This window comes from Culex pipiens, chromosome 3 (genome assembly GCF_016801865.2).
Source record: "Culex pipiens pallens isolate TS chromosome 3, TS_CPP_V2, whole genome shotgun sequence".
Classification (NCBI taxonomy): domain Eukaryota; kingdom Metazoa; phylum Arthropoda; class Insecta; order Diptera; family Culicidae; genus Culex; species Culex pipiens.
Genome location: NC_068939.1, coordinates 41,815,421 through 41,834,865, shown reverse-complemented (window position 1 = coordinate 41,834,865; position 19,445 = coordinate 41,815,421). Strand labels below are relative to the sequence as shown.

Here is a 19,445-nt window from a genome sequence, read left to right as displayed (position 1 = left end):
AGTAATTAACGCAACAAAAAAATGGAATCATGACAAGTGTGTGCGACAAGTGTTTGTGGAAATTGAGTTGTTCATTGAAATGGTTGAACGAATTTTATACTGGGAGGCATTTCGCATTTTAAAGGCGAAATTCGATTAAAACTATATTTATTTTGTTTGTTTTTATGTGGGTACTTAGTTTATTATAATTGAAGACGCAAAAAAGTAAATAATTGCTGAAATTTTAAAGTTATTGCAGTTTTGGTGAAAAAAGTAGATTTTTACCGTATTTGTAATAATTCTGTTTTTGCGATGGCGCGTCGAAACCCCCAGTTTTTATTTTCATATCTCGTTATCGTACGGGTCAACATTTCCATTTTCTATATATTATGTGAAATTTTCCAAAGATTCCGACAAAAATTTATTAAGACATAGGCTCTTTGGTCCAGACCTGGTCAAAACATCATTTTGAGTTTCCGTACGACTTAATGTTGGACTGAATTTTTTTACCTCATTTTATTTTTTCTTGAAAAGCCTACTAATCACCTTTCATTTGCATCCAAGACAGCTAAAATCGGTTTGTAAGAAGTAATGATTTTTCGTTTGAAAAAATAAATTTTCGGAAATTGCTATTTTCAGGGCCACCCTAGCCCATTTTTGTCAAGGAAGCCCGATCGGAGAACTTTTTTTTCGGTTTATGCCCTTTTTTAAATGAAATTGCTGTATATTATAAATATTAAAGAGGTCATCCAAACCTCTCAATTACTACTGTTAATCATTTAATTTTTCATTGGGAATTCAACGTTGGGTTTCAACAGGTTTAGTATAAATTCATTTATTTTATTAGGGGGTTTTATAAGACTCATTTCCACTGAATTGCAAACATAAAAGTGTAAATTCAAATCAGTTTTTTCTTTTCCCAGGTTTTTTTTTTGAATGTTGGGAGAGGGTCTTTTGGACGACTTGGAATATTCTGAAAATCTTTCAAAAATACATCAAATTTGGAATTAAGTTTAGTTGATACTTTTTAGTTTATACCCCGTTGGTTTGACAAAGTCAAACTAAAAAGTGACGAACTGTCACTTTTTACACGGCGCTCACGCACACTATCAACACAAACGTTTGGTAGTGTGTGTGAACTCCGTGTAAAAGGGGTGTCAAACTAAAAAGTGACCACGTTCGTTTGACAACAGTTGGTGTCAAACCATCGGCGTTTGAGTGTAATGTTCTATAGTTGATAACGTTTCAAGCTTTCCAGAATGCTCTCCAAGCATCTGTAAACACTTTCGAAGAACTCATTACGAATGCCCTTAAGCTTTCGCAGAAACCGCCTTTCATGATTGATGGCGCTCATCTGTCTGTCTCAGAAGCCACCATCCACCGGCGGCGCGCCCACTTGACAGATAAAACACAGCTTCTGTTTAATTCAATCATAATATTATGCTCTTGCGTCATCGTCATCGAGTGCGGACTCATCTGCCTTAAAAACCAACCAGAACGACAATCAATTTTCGGCGCACGGCCGTGTTGCACGGAAAAGTTGTTGAGGAGCGAGAACTTCCCACGCCCACCGAAATTACCCGAAATGGCGCTGACAATTACAAATCGCACCCTTCTAAACGGTAGCTTTTTTGCACTTTGTCATTAATATTTTACCCCCTCCGCCACCAGGTGGCTGCCACGTGAGCCCACATCACGACTCGTGGGTGAAAAGCCCGATAAATATTTAATCAGCTCGAAAAGTCGTCGTTGTGGCCCTGCTCCTCGTCGTTGGGCTTATTTGGTGTTTACTTTTGGAAGACATTTTCCGGCCCTCCAGTCAGCAGTTTGTGTGTGTCAACGGCAAAAGACAGCCCCAGTATTTAAGGGCCTTCCGGGCAGACTGGGGGTTTTTTTGGTCGGGGAGCCACATGTGAGCTCCAAAAACCAAAATCTTCCAGCCCATGTGTGATGCCAATTCTTGATGAGAAAAGACGAAAGAGGGGGAGATTATAACAGTTAATCCTCTCTGCATAATTTAATTCTCTTTTGCACTGTAGAAAATACTTGCAGATTTTTGGAACATTACGGAAAGACAATTCATGAATTTATAATAAAATAGATTATTGAAGCTCTTATTTCATAAATTTACAAGATTTGTTACAAAATAGTTGCAAGTTTACTTTACCAAATAAGAAGCAAGCTTTCCTGCATATGAATTTAGCGCTGAAAGCCTTTTTCTCCGGCCAGGCTTTGCTCCGCTGTCAGAACGAGTCATCGTCAGTCTCCAGCGCCCAACCCAGCCAAGCATAAGCAGATTATGCTTGCCCGCCGAGAGCATCAAAACATTAAGTAATTTCACGAATCGGATCCCCAGCCTTCGGAAGGATGTGGTGAACAGTGCCGGCAGAAAGGTTTTGTATCTGAGCAATTCCAGCTCAAATCAGGAATTTTTCTGGTACTTTTGTACCCGACCCTCTCCGATTTCAATGAAACTTTGTAGACATGTTATCCTGGTCCTATATGAGCCATTTTTGTGTACATGGAGCCAATAGTACTCGAAAATAACATTTGAGGATGGCGTAAGGTATATAAATATTTTTGTATTTTGTAATTTAAAAATTACTGTATCTCAAAGCCGTTGCATCGTATCAAAAAGTGGTCAAAGACAAACTTGTAGGAAATTGGACGGGCTTTCTGAAAAAAAAAATACACTGAAACAAAAATACACGCCACTTATATGAGATTTTTTGATTTTTAAGTCTAAAACTTAAATTTAAAGGTGATGTCACTTTTTTTTTCGTTCAAAATTTTTGAGGAAATAGCCTAAGATGTTACCAAAAGACTGACGAAAAATGCAGGATGGTATGTCTCTCCTAAAAAAATACAAAAATCATTTACTAAAACTGTTTTTTTGAAAAGTGGTCTAAACGTCGAAAATTTCTAAAACCGGTAGTGGGAATCGATGCTCCAAACAATTTTACATAAAAGTCTCCATATTGACCATTGTCCTTTGTCCAATTCTTGAAAAAGATACAGCGGTTTTAAAAATAAAAATGTTGAAAAAATGTTTTTTTTTGTGGTTTTTGGCATTTTCTATATGACAGACTTGGTTTTTCAGTCTGGTAAATATTTTTAACCGGAAAGCTCGTCCAATTTCCCATAAGTTTGTCTTTGACAGCATTTGTCTTTGACAGCATTTCAATTCAATTGGATGTAAGAGCTTACAGATATAAGCTAATTTACTATCCAGGTTTCTACCACACTGAAAAAAATATTCTATTTTCAGTTATTAGCAATGTAATTAAGCTTATATCTGTAAGCCCTTACATCCAATTGAAATGCTGTCAAAGACAAACTTATGGGAAATTGGACGAGCTTTCCTGTAAAAATATTTACCAGACTGAAAAACCAAGTTTGTCGTATAGAAATTGCCAAAAACCACTAAAAAACCATTTTTTCAACATTTTTATTTTTAAAACCGCTGTATCTTTCCAAGAATTGGACATAGGACAATGGTCAATATGGAGACTTTTATGTTAAATTGTCTGGGGCATCCATTCCCTTTACCGGTTTTTGAAAATTTCGACTTTTAGACCACTTAAAAAAAAACAGTTTTAGTAAATGATTTTTGTATTTTTTTAGATGAGACATACCATCCTGCATTTTTCGTCAGTCTTTTGATAACATCTGAGGCTATTTCTTCAAACATTTTGAACGAAAAAAAATCGTGACATCACCTTTAAATTTACGTTATAGACTTAAAAATAAAAAAATCTCATATAAGTGGCGTGTATTTTTGTTTCAGTGTATATATACACACAAATGGCTTATATAGGTCTAGGATAAGATGTCTACAAAGTTTCATTACAATCGGAGAGGGTCGGGTACAAAAGCATCAGAAAAATTCCTGATTTGAGCTGGAATTGCTCTCTTTTTTTTTCAAACAAATCTAAAAAAAATCAAAATGTCATCGAAAAATTTATTTTTGATCAAATGCACCAGTTTCAAGTTTTAGCCATATAAGGGTTCGTTTCAGGTATGAATATGTATTTTATTTTGTATTTATGTAGGTCCATTTCTATTTTTTCAAACGGCTAAGGCAAAAGTTTGAGGTATGCTCCTTTTGTAATAGTTTGCGGTTGCATTTTTGCAATATTTGAATTGATTATGGTATTTATAAAATATTTTTATGCAAAGGATTGAGAAATTTCACGTTGATTTGATTTTATTGACATTCATAATTTAAGCCTGAACGAAAAAAAAAACTTTTTTGCAATTCCGTCGTGAAACTACTTACTTTTCCTGTCATTCTTGAACGACGAAATAGCCTACTTTTCTGTACTAAAAATAACAGAATCGAATAGCAACACTTTTCAAAATAAATGCTGAAAAGTTCTACTTTTCAGCACTGAAATGGGTGCTGAAAAGTTGAACTTTTCAGCACTTGTTTCGAAAAGTAACACTTTTCAACATTTTTTTGATTTAAACGATTTATTGACAAAATACATGAAAATTTGACATAAAATTTCACACAATGGGTGTTTTTCGGAATTGCAAAAAATGTTGTATGGAACTCGCTGCAAAACTTGTTTTTTTCAGCACTTTTCGTATTTATCCAACTCGGTGAACCTCGTTGGATAAATGTACGACTCGTGCTGAAAAAATCCTCTTTTTGCAACTTGTTGCATAAACTACTATTATCAGTCTGATTTTCTAAATTCATAATAATAATAATAGATAACTTTCATGAAACAATTTTTCATTACATGAAATTAACCTACAAACCAGAAGTTAAACCACTTTTCAACTAGTTTTGATTTTTTTAGGGTCCTTTCTTCATTAATAGTATATTTAAAAACATATTTATTTTATATTCTGTGTGACTCAATAGTTGACTGTTGTACAAGAATCATGGTTTAAAAAAAATCGGTAACACTTTGAATTGGATTTTTTCTTTGCAGTTTTGCTTAACGGACAGCATATCACTTTAAAAAAATATAAAAATGAAAATAAGTCCATCCTCAGATATTCCCTTTATTTTTGACAGTTCGAGCGGCAGTTTTTTATTCGATATTCGCCATCTTGAAGTTTTTAATAACTGAGCACTTTAAAGCACTTTTGGTGACATATTTGAGTAGGACGACCAGACGTGCATCGGTACACAATAGCACCTCACCACATTTTGAGATTGTTGGCTACGCAAACCAGCAGAGTGAATTTTTTCTCACTGTGCAACACAACAAGCTTAAGTTCGATGTCTATAATCATCGTTTTTTACTTCAGATTGTGTCACGTTCCCCAGAAAACCGTTCTTTAGAAAACTATTCCCCAGAATGTACCATTTCTCAGAAAACCATTCCCAAGAAAAGTTTCTTTCTCGAAAAATCAAAGTAGTTTCAAATATTAGTTTGTTTGAAATTTCTTAGAAAATATAAAAATTGGACAAGGTTATTTTATCCATGCCAAGAAATTTTTCTTTTTTTTGGCAACAATTCTTGAAAAAATAACAAAAAATGTTAATTCGGTTATGCATATGTGGGTGGGTCTCGTGGCGCAGGGGTAGCGGCTTCGGCTGCCGATCCCGATGATGCTATGAGACGCGGGTTCGATTCCCGCCTTATCCACTGAGCTTCTATCGGATGGTGAAGTAAAACGTCGGTCCCGGTTTCTCCTGTCTCGTCAGAGGCGCTGGAGCAGAAATCCCACGTTAGAGGAAGGCCATGCCCCGGGGGGCGTAGTGCCAATAGTTTCGTTTTTTTTGCATATGTCAGGACTCGTTCTATTATTCTAAGAAATTTTCCCTTCTTTTTCAGTCATGTTTAATTTGTTATACAAAAGCCGAATAAAGTGCAGTTTCTTTTTATTTCTTGTTTTCCGTGAATGCTATTTTTATTTTGCAAAAAAGAAAAATGTTTGTTAAAATTAATTTATGATTATAGGTGTCATTGGTATAATTCCATTTGACATATTGGACCTTTGGCATATTGCTCATTTTGCATGATTATTTAAATTTTCTTAATTTGATTTAAGGTGACAAAATTTAATTTATCATTTTTGGAAGAAGAAAACTCTCTTGACTTACAATAACTGATTAATTTTTCCTTCTTTTAAGGTCTCCTGACACAAATTGAATTTCACCTTCTTTAAAGAAGGGAAAACTGTCTTGACTTGTGATATCTGCTAACAGAAGTTGAATTTTCGCTTTAAAGTTTTTTTTTTCTTGTATTCTTTCTTGTTTCCATAAGGAAAAACCCTCTTGACTAGTGATAACAAATTTAAAAAGTTTTGTAAGTGGTCAAGTATTTTTTCTCTTACTTAAAAAAGGGAAAATTAAACCCGTGTCACAGTTATAATAACAAGGCTGTAAATTTTTCCCTTCCTTACAGAAGGGAAAACTCTCCTCCTCCCTTTTAAAGGTAAAATTCAACTTTTATCAACCAGTTAAGTTTTCCTTTCTTTAAAGAAGGGAAAACTTTCTAGCCTTGTAATAACTGCTGACACAAGTTAACGTGGTGATTATTGCACTCGAGCGTAATATTTCAATCTTTATTTCTCGCATTACTATCGAGATTTTTCGATCTAAATATTACGATCATAATTTGTTAATGGTCAAAAAAACCAAAGCTTCAAAAATGTCAAAAATAAAAAACATTTTCAAAATTCTCGAAAAAAATCAAAAAGTTTGAAATTCAAAAATCAAAATTAAAGAGAAACAAAATTTTAAAATTAAAAAAAAATCAAAGGTAATGATTTTTTTTTAGTTTTTTGATAATTTGATATCATGAAAATTTTGATTTTTTTGGAATTTTTTGAAATTTTGGACACTTTAAAAATTTTAGAAATCTTGGAAATTTTGTAAATTTTAGAAATTTAGGTAATTTTGAAAATTTTGGAAATTTTGGAAATTTTGGAAATTTTGGAAATTTTGAAAATTTTGGAAATTTTGGAAATTTTGGAAATTTTGGAAATTTTGGAAATTTTGGAAATTTTGGAAATTTTGAAAATTTTGGAAATTTTGGAAATTTTGGAAGTTTTGGAAATTTTGGAAATTTTGGTAGTTTTGGAAATTTTGGAAATTTTGGAAATTTTGGAAATTTTGGAAATTTTGGAAATTTTGAAAATTTTGGAAATTTTGGAAATTTTGGAAATTTTGGAAATTTTGGAAATTTTGGAAATTTTGGAAATTTTGGAAATTTTGGAAATTTTGGAAATTTTGGAAATTTTGGAAATTTTGGAAATTTTGGAAATTTTGGAAATTTTGGAAATTTTGGAAATTTTGGAAATTTTGGAAATTTTGGAAATTTTGGAAATTTTGGAAAATTTTGGAAATTTTGGAAATTTTGGAAATTTTGGAAATTTTGGAAATTTTGGAAATTTTGGAAATTTTGGAAATTTTGGAAATTTTGGAAATTTTGGAAATTTTGGAAATTTTGGAAATTTTGGAAATTTTGGAAATTTTGGAAATTTTGGAAATTTTGGAAATTTTGGAAATTTTGGAAATTTTGGAAATTTTGGAAATTTTGGAAATTTTGGAAATTTTGGAAATTTTGGAAATTTTGGAAATTTTGGAAATTTTGGAAATTTTGGAAATTTTGGAAATTTTGGAAATTTTGGAAATTTCGGAAATTTTGGAAATTTTGGAAGTTTTGAAAATTTTGGAAATTTTGGAAATTTTGGAAATTTTGGAAATTTTGAAAATTTTGGAAATTTTGGAAATTTTGGAAATTTTGGAAATTTTGGAAATTTTGGAAATTTTGGAAATTTTGGAAATTTTGGAAATTTTGGAAATTTTGGAAATTTTGGAAATTTTGGAAATTTTGGAAATTTTGGAAATTTTGGAAATTTTGGAAATTTTGGAAATTTTGGAAATTTTGGAAATTTTGGAAATTTTGGAAATTTTGGAAATTTTGGAAATTTTGGAAATTTTGGAAATTTTGGAAATTTTGGAAGTTTTGAAAATTTTGGAAATTTTGGAAATTTTGGAAATTTTGGAAATTTTGGAAATTTTGGAAATTTTGGAAATTTTGGAAAATTTTGGAAATTTTGGAAATTTTGGAAATTTTGGAAATTTTGGAAATTTTGGAAATTTTGGAAATTTTGGAAATTTTGGAAATTTTGGAAATTTTGGAAATTTTGGAAATTTTGGAAATTTTGGAAATTTTGGAAATTTTGGAAATTTTGGAAATTTTGGAAATTTTTAGAAATTTTGGAAATTTTGGAAATTTTGGAAATTTTGGAAATTTTGGAAATTTTGGAAATTTTGGAAATTTTGGAAATTTTGGAAATTTTGGAAATTTTGGAAATTTTGGAAATTTTGGAAATTTTGGAAATTTTGGAAATTTTGGAAATTTTGGAAATATTGGAAATTTTGGAAATTTTGGAAATTTTGGAAATTTTGGAAATTTTGGAAATTTTGGAAATTTTGGAAATTTTGGAAATTTTGGAAATTTTGGAAATTTTGGAAATTTTGGAAATTTTGGAAATTTTGGAAATTTGGAAATTTTGAAAATTTTGAAAACATTCAGAAATTTTGAAAATTTTGGATTTTTTTTTTAATTTTGGAAATAATTATAATCACCACCATACATATTTCTGGGGAACGGTACATTCTGGGGAATGGTTTTCTGGGGAATAATACATTCTGGGGAATGTTTTTCTGGGGAACGGTTCATTCTGGGGAATTGATTTCTGGGGAATGGTTTTCTGGGGAACGTGACACAATCTTTACTTTACGTGACACAATCTTTACTTTACAAATTAATTGTCGATAGGATCCTTAAGCACTATTTAAAACCATTTCTTATCACTTTTTCTTTCATTTTAAAACAAAAAAAAAATGACAAGACAACATCATTTTGATGCATCAACTATGGTCCCCTTGGAACGAGCTGTCAAGTAGGACCTTTTCTGTCGAAAAGAGCCGCGAAATATTTTTTTTCAAAATTGATTAAAAAACCCATTTTAAATCCATTGCGATCGTACAAAGTGTCATTGTACTCAGAAAAACAAGCTTTATAGTTGTGTACAATAATATCACAAATTTAAGCTTCATTTTAGGACCCAATTGAATAACGCAAATATTTCAAGTGCTGAATGGGCTATTTAGCACTCAAATAGCACTTCATCGCTAAAACTGGCGGACAAGTGAAGATAAAGGTTTCGGTCGTTCAGTACCTCATAGTGCAATGAAAAAAATAAACTTTCTGTACAAAACAAATTGATTAGGTGGCCTTAGAAAAACTGTCAAGTGCTATTGAGTGCCGATGCACGTCTGAGGACGACATAAAATGATTCGAAGATTCGATTATTTTTTGAGGTTATGTTTATATTGAACTGTAATCAATAAAAAAAACTTAGACATTTTCCAAAAGAATTCATTCACATTTAAACTATAGTGTCTTAATAAATGTTAATGTTAGTGTAGATGTGTCTAGGTGAATGCCTATCTGTGTTTGATGGAGATGACTTGCTCGTCATCTCATTTCCTGAGGGAGGAAAGTGTCGGAGAAGAGCCCTAAACCATTTGACTATTATAGTTGACTAAATATTTGATAGAGCTTACGGTGACTTATAGTGAGAGATTATGCAGAGAGAAGGGAAATACTCTTTGGATTATGTGCTGTGGAATTTTCTTCACATAAGCGGATTAAAACTGAAGGTAGAAGATTAAGTTTGGCCCTATTAATCAGGTATTCAATCGATCTTAACTGAACAAATCCAATCGATTTTCTGTAAACCAGTTAAATTTAAAAGTATGATTGTAATCACAAAGCCTGTCACCACCATTTACTTTAGCTTGTTTTCTCGATTAGTGATTTCCGGCCAAACTCAACCGAACCCTTATCCACCAAAATTTATCGCCCCGTTTGCCAATTTCCCCCAAAATTTACGCGAACATGTCCTTGAAGAAAAACTTTTTCCCCTTAAAAAAAATCTGTCCAAATGAAACCAGTCTGGGAAAACTTTCGCTGCTGGTCCTCACAGACTGAGAAATAAAGCCCCGCTTGCCAAAAAAAAAACCGTGGTGGCCACATTTCGGTTCGAGCCCCCGAGGAAAATCGGAACCACCGAAAGACCCATACCCGGAGGAAAGCCCCCAACAAACCACTTCGATAAACGCTTTATAACACGGCCGGCGGGCGGTGGAACCCCTCCGTTTGGAATAAAGTGAAACAACCCCCTTTTTGCTGACGAAGATGGTTCTCAAATGATGGGTTCAATCAGTTTTATTTTTTTTTAAATATATTGAATAAAATTTGTTAATGTTTTTTTCTTGTAGATTAATTTCTAGATTATATTGTTTCAATTGTTTCTTCAAATTAAAAAAAAATATTTTGACCAACTGCAGTTCCACTGTGCAAGAAGAAAAGTTGACCGGTTCGAACCCGTTCCCCTCCCTACACTGGGGTGTGATTTTTTTCTCCACCCAATCAGACGACCAACTACTCGTTTGGGCTCTTCTTCAGAAGCAACCCGAAAAAATAAGGCTCTGTTGGCCGATTTGTCCGATCTGCTCGTTACGAACCGAAACACGGGACACGGACAACGAGGGTCGGCAATAAAATATAAACTTTTCATCGGCGATCGATAGATTTTCCACACATTTTTCCTGCACAACCCTTATGCTGTTGTTGTTGAGGCAGTTGGTGCGCGCCCCATCAAGATGATGCTCGTTATTTATGTTCATTGAGCAGAGAGGAGAAAGAAAGGGGAAAAAAATCGCCGAATGGGGTGATAAATTTATTAGATCTTGGTGCGAGCAAAAGTTTAATGTTTTAATAAAGTACTTTGCGAATTATTTGATGCATGTTTTCCGGGCCCGTAAAATAAGTGTAAACTTTTATGGGAGTATTGATTCGATGGCGTGGACGCGCAAGGGATTAAACGCTTTAACCCTTTCAGGCCTGATGGGTCATATATGACCCAAAAATGAAAATTTTCAAAACCAGCCTATAATTTTCGTATGGTCGTAAGAATCATTTTCCCATCATTAACTAAAAAAATATTTTTTTGAAAATTCAGGCTTGAAAGGGTTAAAGTAACGGGAATGGGGCAGGGATTTCAGCTTCCAGAGTTAATTGTTTAGATTTTTTAGAATAGTTGTTTACAAGTATCACGCTAGAGATAAAACATAAAACATAAAACATAAAACATAAAACATAAAACATAAAACATAAAACATAAAACATAAAACATAAAACATAAAACATAAAACATAAAACATAAAACATAAAACATAAAACATAAAACATAAAACATAAAACATAAAACATAAAACATAAAACATAAAACATAAAACATAAAACATAAAACATAAAACGAAAACGAAACTATTGGCACTACGCCCCCCGGGGCATGGCCTTCCTCTAACGTGGGATTTCTGCTCCAGCGCCTCTGACGAGACAGGAGAAACCGGGACCGACGTTTTACTTCACCATCCGATAGAAGCTCAGTGGATAAGGCGGGAATCGAACCCGCGTCTCATAGCATCATCGGGATCGGCAGCCGAAGCCGCTACCCCTGCGCCACGAGACCCACAAAACATAAAACATAAAACATAAAACATAAAACATAAAACATAAAACATAAAACATAAAACATAAAACATAAAACATAAAACATAAAACATAAAACATAAAACATAAAACATAAAACATAAAACATAAAACATAAAACATAAAACATAAAACATAAAACATAAAACATAAAACATAAAACATAAAACATAAAACATAAAACATAAAACATAAAACATAAAACATAAAACATAAAACATAAAACATAAAACATAAAACATAAAACATAAAACATAAAACATAAAACATAAAACATAAAACATAAAACATAAAACATAAAACATAAAACATAAAACATAAAACATAAAACATAAAACATAAAACATAAAACATAAAACATAAAACATAAAACATAAAACATAAAACATAAAACATAAAACATAAAACATAAAACATAAAACATAAAACATAAAACATAAAACATAAAACATAAAACATAAAACATAAAACATAAAACATAAAACATAAAACATAAAACATAAAACATAAAACATTAAACATTAAACATAAAACATTAAACATAAAACATAAAACATAAAACATAAAACATAAAACATAAAACATAAAACATAAAACATAAAACATAAAACATAAAACATAAAACATAAAACATAAAACATAAAACATAAAACATAAAACATAAAACATAAAACATAAAACATAAAACATAAAACATAAAACATAAAACATTAAACATTAAACATAAAACATTAAACATTAAACATTAAACATAAAACATTAAACATAAAACATAAAACATTAAACATAAAACATAAAACATAAAACATAAAACATAAAACATAAAACATAAAACATTAAACATAAAACATAAAACATTAAACATTAAACATAAAACATAAAACATAAAACATAAAACATTAAACATTAAACATTAAACATTAAACATTAAACATTAAACATTAAACATTAAACATTAAACATAAAACATAAAACATAAAACATTAAACATTAAACATTAAACATTAAACATTAAACATTAAACATTAAACATTAAACATAAAACATAAAACATAAAACATAAAACATAAAACATAAAACATAAAACATTAAACATAAAACATTAAACATTAAACATTAAACATAAAACATAAAACATAAAACATAAAACATAAAACATTAAACATTAAACATTAAACATTAAACATTAAACATTAAACATTAAACATTAAACATAAAACATAAAACATAAAACATAAAACATTAAACATTAAACATTAAACATTAAACATTAAACATTAAACATTAAACATTAAACATTAAACATTAAACATTAAACATTAAACATTAAACATTAAACATTAAACATTAAACATTAAACATTAAACATTAAACATTAAACATTAAACATTAAACATTAAACATTAAACATTAAACATTAAACATTAAACATTAAACATTAAACATTAAACATTAAACATTAAACATTAAACATTAAACATTAAACATTAAACATTAAACATTAAACATTAAACATTAAACATTAAACATTAAACATTAAACATTAAACATTAAACATTAAACATTAAACATTAAACATTAAACATTAAACATTAAACATTAAACATTAAACATTAAACATTAAACATTAAACATTAAACATTAAACATTAAACATTAAACATTAAACATTAAACATTAAACATTAAACATTAAACATTAAACATTAAACATTAAACATAAAACATAAAATAAACACACTGTTACAGTCCAGACTCGATTATCCGAAGTCCTTTGCAAAATTTTACTTCGAATACTCAAATCACAAAAAAATACGTTGTCTTATTTTTTATTGTTGAGCTAAGAAAAAATTGAAATTTTAAAATCCGAGATTTTGTCCAAAATGACGGTTATGATACATTGAAAAAAATTGCATTTTTCAATTTAATAGGCAATCAACTATTCAAATTTGCATAAAATTTAATCGCAGAGCTCAAATTTGATGTTAAAAGTAAGAAGATAGAAAAATACGAAAAAAAATGTATTTTTGTTAACCCAAGCTGGAATTTTTTTTTCGATTTTTTTATTTTTCACGTGTTTAGGAGGTCATTTTGAGCAACTTTCGTTCTACGAAAAACTATACTTCTCTTGTTTTATGTTTTCTTGTTTTATTTTTAATATTTTAAATTGAATTTAGGCTGGTACACATATTTTTAAAAGTTTTTGGCACCCCCCCCCCCTTTAAAATTGGCCCGAAAAATAAGAGGGCAAAAAAAAATTTTTGCAATAAACTTCAAAATTTAATGAAAATTCATGTGCGACCCGCTGAAATCAAATTAAAATACATTCTCCTGCGTTTAAAATCATTTTTGGCATGTTTGGGTTTATTAAAAAATCTTATGATTTTTTGAAAATTTTTTATGCAAAATCTTTTTTTTCGATACAATTTTTGTTTTTGACAGATCTTAGATTTTTTGAAAACTAATGATTGCAAAACAACTGAACTAGTGTAAAATGCATTTTAAAACACTTTTTTTTCATTTAAATGTGAAGACTATGGCTTGTTATTAAATTTTTTTTTGCCCCCCCCCCCTTGACAAAAACTTTTTTAAATATTTGCATCGGCCTTATCTTATTTAGTTAATCTATGTTTTTGGAAGTATTTGACCTTTTCTTCCACCTCAAATTATTACATTTAACCTTTCTAATTTTTTCATGTTTTTACAGTCACTTTTCATTTCTTTTTGCTTGTTTTCACATTTTCTGCTCTAGAATGGCACCATTATCTTTTAAATGGTGAACAAAATGCGTAAAGGCATAGTTTGGGACACTAAAAAAATTACTGTACACTTCTTTTTACTTAAAATATAGAAAATGTTAGCAAAAAAACACAGCCAAAGCTGACCCATAAAAAATGACATTTGGAAAAATAGCTAAGTTACATAAAACAAGTCAAACTTTTAACCATTAATTTTTTTAAATTTTAGGAGTTATTTCCAATGGTTTTTAAAGATCAAAAGTTGAGTGAAAAATGGATTTTTTAGATCGAAGCCCGTCTAGAGGCGGGGTTGGGTTGTGGAGGGTTAATGATTCGATCATCCGAAGTCCCATACAAACCTTCGGATAATCGAAAATTTGGATAATCGAAAATTCGGATAATCGTGGTTTCGGATAATCGAGTCTAAACTGAACCTACATATCTACACACTCAAACTTAAAAAGTGGGTCAAAACATGTGGTTTTACAATTTATTTTCATTCGTTTCTTTTTTTCATCTTAAAATATCTTTTTCAAGAATTACTGGTCCTATTTCCTTGAATCCTTCCATTTCATTATTTCATTTCCTATGCCACAAAAAAAACAGGCCTGTACGAAAAAGGCCAAACCCACTTCACCCGACCCAATGTTTGCCCTAAACAGCATTTCAAGATCCACACTTGAGTTATCACTTCCAGTGAAAGGAGGCCCTTCCATCAAAATGTGCTTGTTCTTCGTCACGTTTTCCCACCCGAAGGCCCACAAAAACACAACCCCACACATTTCGGGGAAAACATCTCAAAAGCTTTCCCACTCTCTCTCTCACGTGACCATTTTTTCGCGAACTTTTCTAATCTTTACTTTTTTTAAGGTAAATTCACAATTGGACGGAACATTGTGCGTCTTCCATCAAGGTTGCGTCCTTTTAAAAATTAACTTGGATTTATACTATAAATTTAGGAGTTTTTGGGAACAAAGCTTGGCGTGATTTGGGGAATCTTCTATGATTCCGAGATTTTAAGGTTTTTTCGCTCTTTCTCAAAATTCGCTCTCTCTCTCAAAATCCACTCTCTTTGTTTTCCTTTGCAGAATCCACCGAAAGAGCAAACCACAACAAACGCGGCCGCCGTTGCCGGTTCGGCGGAGCCGAGCTCACAACCACCACCAAGGCAGCAACCAAAACAAACCGTGAGTTCCACCACCCCCCAGAGGAACTCACCCAATGAAAGCGAGAGTTTGCGCACTTTGGCGGCGGCACCGTCCGAGCGCGCGAGTGACCGGAGAGTGAGTGACGGCGGCGGCCCATCGAAGATCGCCAAAACAGCAGACGCGCTGCTCAGTTCCGATCTTGCCGTCCCAGGTGAAACATCGGCGCGTCTGACGGTTCCGGCGTCCGACCAGGCTGTCCCTTCGAACAGGTACGAACGGGTAGTTTTTGCGCGCGCGATTTTTTTTTCTTGCTGAAATTTTGAGTAGTTTTATTTTGGCTGATTTCGGTTAAGAGTGTACGCCGCGTGTGGACCCCTCGTCGAAGACGGGGTTTCCGAAGGGAGTTCCCGCTTTGTATGCAGTTGGGGGTGCGTTTTGGTTATTGGGGAGATTTATGTGACATGACCAACTTCATTGGGCTAATTTTGACATCTTTAAGAGGGAGAGCTTTACGGCCGAAACGTGTTCCAGTTCGCAGGGATTCCAAGGCATTGGACGTGCAAAAAGTGGTTAAATGTGTACCATAGAACAAAAAGGAAGACGAAGCACTGTTGAAGATTTAGGCAAGTGCAGTGTCAGTGTTGCCATCACATAGATCTCAGAGAATCAGCTTCAAGCTCTGACGTAATCAATCGTAATTTTGACAGCTTCTGCAGTGATGCAAGTTCTGTCGATTTCACACAAATGACGTACTTGAGTGTGTGAATCGCAGTCTGTGACCAACGGAGAACGGCCAACCGCGCGCGGGGGTGGACCAAGGCCGGGTCCCGGTGAGTGCCCTTCAGCCAGGACCTGTTGAGCAGCGCCGTGGTGCACAGACGATGTACACGAAAAACGGCTACATGTACCAGAGCTCTGGTTTCAGCAGCATGATTCCAGGAAGACGGGTGTACATAACCTCGGAGCTTTGCAAATGTATGCGGATGGGGGACAAGGTGGTGATGACCGTGACACGGGGTATCTCTGCTTCGTCAGACAGGAATCTGGGGGTCGGCAGCAGCTGCTGCTGCTGCTCTCTATTGACACAACACAGCATTGTGAGCAAAAGTTGGACTTTTGGTGGAAAAGGCCCTTCCGAGAATGGTTTGATGTAACGCCTGTCACTGCAATGGATTAAAGGAAGAGGCTTTACAAGATGAAAAATTCACGAGAAGGCTGTTGTGTCTGGTTTTGAAATGGTTTTGTTGAAATGAGTCAAGTATTTATAACTTTTTTTTCTAAACTTCATTGTGTGATAAGATAAATAGCTTTTGAAAATCTCATCTAGATCTACAGTTATACTTCCAAAGCTACCCAACTCTATTGTGTCTTTTACTTGAGATAATCATGGAAAAAGCATGTCTTTAGATCTGGAAAGAGCAGCATCTTTCTTGTACCCGCTGGCATTCATTTCAAATGTAGCGGGCTATTTATAGTTTTGAATATGAAATATTCACACTCACGTCCATGTCGGATAATTCTGCCCATTGTCCGGAACATCATCCCCCAAAGTGACATCCCCGTACGTCTTGCCCGAAGGCAAAGCAGCTCCGAACCTTGCAACCATCTGTCACACAAGGCGATTGTGTAGTCCTATTCCGAAGAGAGATCAAAATGTCAAAATGTTGCCCGGAAGCGAGAACAAGTCCAATCCTTTATTGTACCTCGCCGACGATGTTTGTGACAGGCTGTTTGGCGCTTGTCAAACCGGGAACTGCCGACGACCCCTTCGGGAAGTGGTTATTCATGCTTGCTTGACCTGAACACAACTGGAAATGAACATGAATCCATGGAATTTGACTGGGTTTTTATAACTCTTGTTAAAAGTTCAAAGTTAGCTGTCATTTTCATCTCGAATAGACATTAAATTGAGCAATCTGCGTTAGCCTCAATGCCTTAATTAATTACCTCTTGCACTGTTTGCCGCTTAATTTTGCCACAGAAAGATAGAACAATGTCGTACTTGTCTCGGGTAAATTGCCCAAACCAAACCCAAAACGCACCAATTTTCACAGCTACCAACCCAAAACCAAATGGGTAGTTCATCATCAAGCCGAGGTACGACACCGGACACAAACCAGCCCCAGACATGACCATTTCCCACAACTTAATCTTCTTTGCGGGCTTTGAGGTCCAAGCCGGCGTTGCACCATGAGCAAAAAAAAAAAAAGCACTGCTAATTGGATGCATAAAAAAAGGTGACAGACTTCACCGCCGCTTGGTGCAGTGCCGTCCATCCTGTGTACCACCCCTTGGCCCATGGTCAGGAGGCGTGAACGGAGCTTGCACAACCTTCCCTGCTCGCGCTGGAATCAAGTTGTAGTCGTTAGAGTAGAGCAAAGTGTTGCCCCAGCGCAGATTTGCAAATTACGTCAAGTTGGTTCGACGGCGGAGAATTTAACCCTCGAATGGTTAATGGGAAGTTATTTGCACAAATATTAGTTTTAGTCAAACGTGGTGTTCCCGGTGTTCCATATAGATACAATAGAAGTACGCATTTTTTATTTTTTATTTTTGGATTTGGATGAAACAATTTCAAACGATTTCTTGTAATGACATACAACTTGGGAACTGTCATTACAAAAATGCTATGAAATCGTTCAAAAATTTGTATTTTGAAACGAGATTTTTAAATCGATTTCGCATCAATGGCGTAAATTGACCTTAACTTGAGGTTAGATTGATAATAAAAAAAAATCTCGGCAAGAAGGACACTATTTTTTTCGAAAAAATACCTGAACATGATTTATTTAAACTTGAAAACGGTGCAATCAATCCACAAATGCTCAAAAGTCGGCCTTTTTGTCCTCTTTATATGTATCCAGGTTTTTAACAATATGGACGAATACCGAATGTAACGCTTGTAACGGTACGGGGGTACTGTCAAACCAATTTTGTAACGCACGCTCACGTCACGTCATTCTTGAACTCCTGTCAAAAATTTTCACCAAGATGGCGTCTCACATTTTTGCTTTCGCACCGCACCGTCCGCACACAACAAAACTTTTTCTGCTGGATTATTGTCGAGAGAACTCGTTTCTCTACAAAAGCAGCTTCCCAGGAGCAACCCACGGCAGATCCGTCTTTATCCGCTGGCCGGAACGTGAGACGATAGTGCCCGAGATAGTGCCAGAAATGCCAGAAATTAACCGGAAACAGCAAGGCCGAAAGTTGCTCGTGAAAGAACCTTTACTTCTCGCTTTACTTCCTGCAACCTCCAGCCGGAACCGAGTCCGTGGCTAAGAAAAACATCCGAGGCAACATTCGCTGGCCACTGGCCATGGAACAGTGGAAAAGTCAGTGTGAAGACACAGAACCTGTTGGCTGCCGGTAGAAACTGGTTGTCTCGGGTGTTTTTCTTAACCACGGACACGGTTCCAGCTAACAGTTCTGTCGCGAGTTTCTTTCTGTCGCGAGTTTCTTTCTGGCGTCCTGATCCGTGCATTTGTCTGGTTCTCGGGTTTCCGGCCAGTAGGTTTTATCTGGGGTATTTTCTGCGATTTTTTCCACTCTTCAGCGAGCGCTACTTTGTTCCCGGCAGCAGCCATCCGGCAGAAACGTTTGAGTCTCGGTTGCTTTTGGTGTAAAAGTACGGTTCCTCACCCCGCACTAAAATAAGTGCAACAACAGATAGATTTTTTTTGTGAACATAACCTTAAACTAGATATGGTGTGTTCCTTCCGGAATGAGGACAACTTTTGGAAAATGGACCAGGAAATGAGGTTCGGTGGAACAGTTGGCAAATGTTTTAGAAAATTTGTTTTTATTTTGATTCTTCGCTATGTCGGTGAAAATTGACGGGCGGCCCACCGGTTTTTTGTTTCTAGCTGCAGAGATCCACCTGGTTTGGTTAACCCCGGGCAACCCACCTGCGAATAGAATGTGCACCAAATTGCTAAAAATCTCGAGGACAGAAAGAACCTGCTGGCCAGAAACTCGCGACAGAACTGTTAGCTGTAACCGTGTCCGTGGTTAAGAAAAACACCCGAGACAACACCGTTTCTAC

The 19,445-nt window shown here is 34.0% G+C and overlaps 2 protein-coding genes across 6 annotated transcripts in view; one reads left to right on the top strand and one right to left on the bottom strand.

Annotated features, from left to right (window-relative positions):
- Nucleotides 1-19,445, top strand: part of LOC120412402 (uncharacterized) — a 446,365-nt gene that overhangs the window by 104,008 nt on the left and 322,912 nt on the right. For all 4 annotated transcript variants that reach the window (XM_039572863.2, XM_039572864.2, XM_039572862.2 and 1 more), the window contains exon 5: nt 15,341-15,669. In XM_039572863.2, coding sequence (XP_039428797.1) covers nt 15,341-15,669 — 329 coding nt within the window. The remainder of the gene's footprint in view (nt 1-15,340; nt 15,670-19,445) is intronic.
- On the bottom strand, nt 15,679-18,168 carry LOC120412408 (uncharacterized). 2 transcript variants are annotated; one of them, XM_039572870.2, is made up of 3 exons: nt 17,104-18,168; nt 16,903-17,032; nt 15,679-16,563 (listed from the first exon to the last, which is right to left on the bottom strand). In XM_039572870.2, the coding sequence occupies exons 2-3, from the start codon at nt 17,004-17,006 to the stop codon at nt 16,299-16,301; spliced, it is 369 nt and encodes a 122-aa protein (XP_039428804.1). In that variant the 5' UTR covers nt 17,007-17,032; nt 17,104-18,168; the 3' UTR covers nt 15,679-16,298. The 2 variants fall into 2 exon arrangements, with proteins under 2 accessions (XP_039428804.1, XP_052565261.1); XM_052709301.1 differs by having other exon boundaries at nt 16,903-18,168.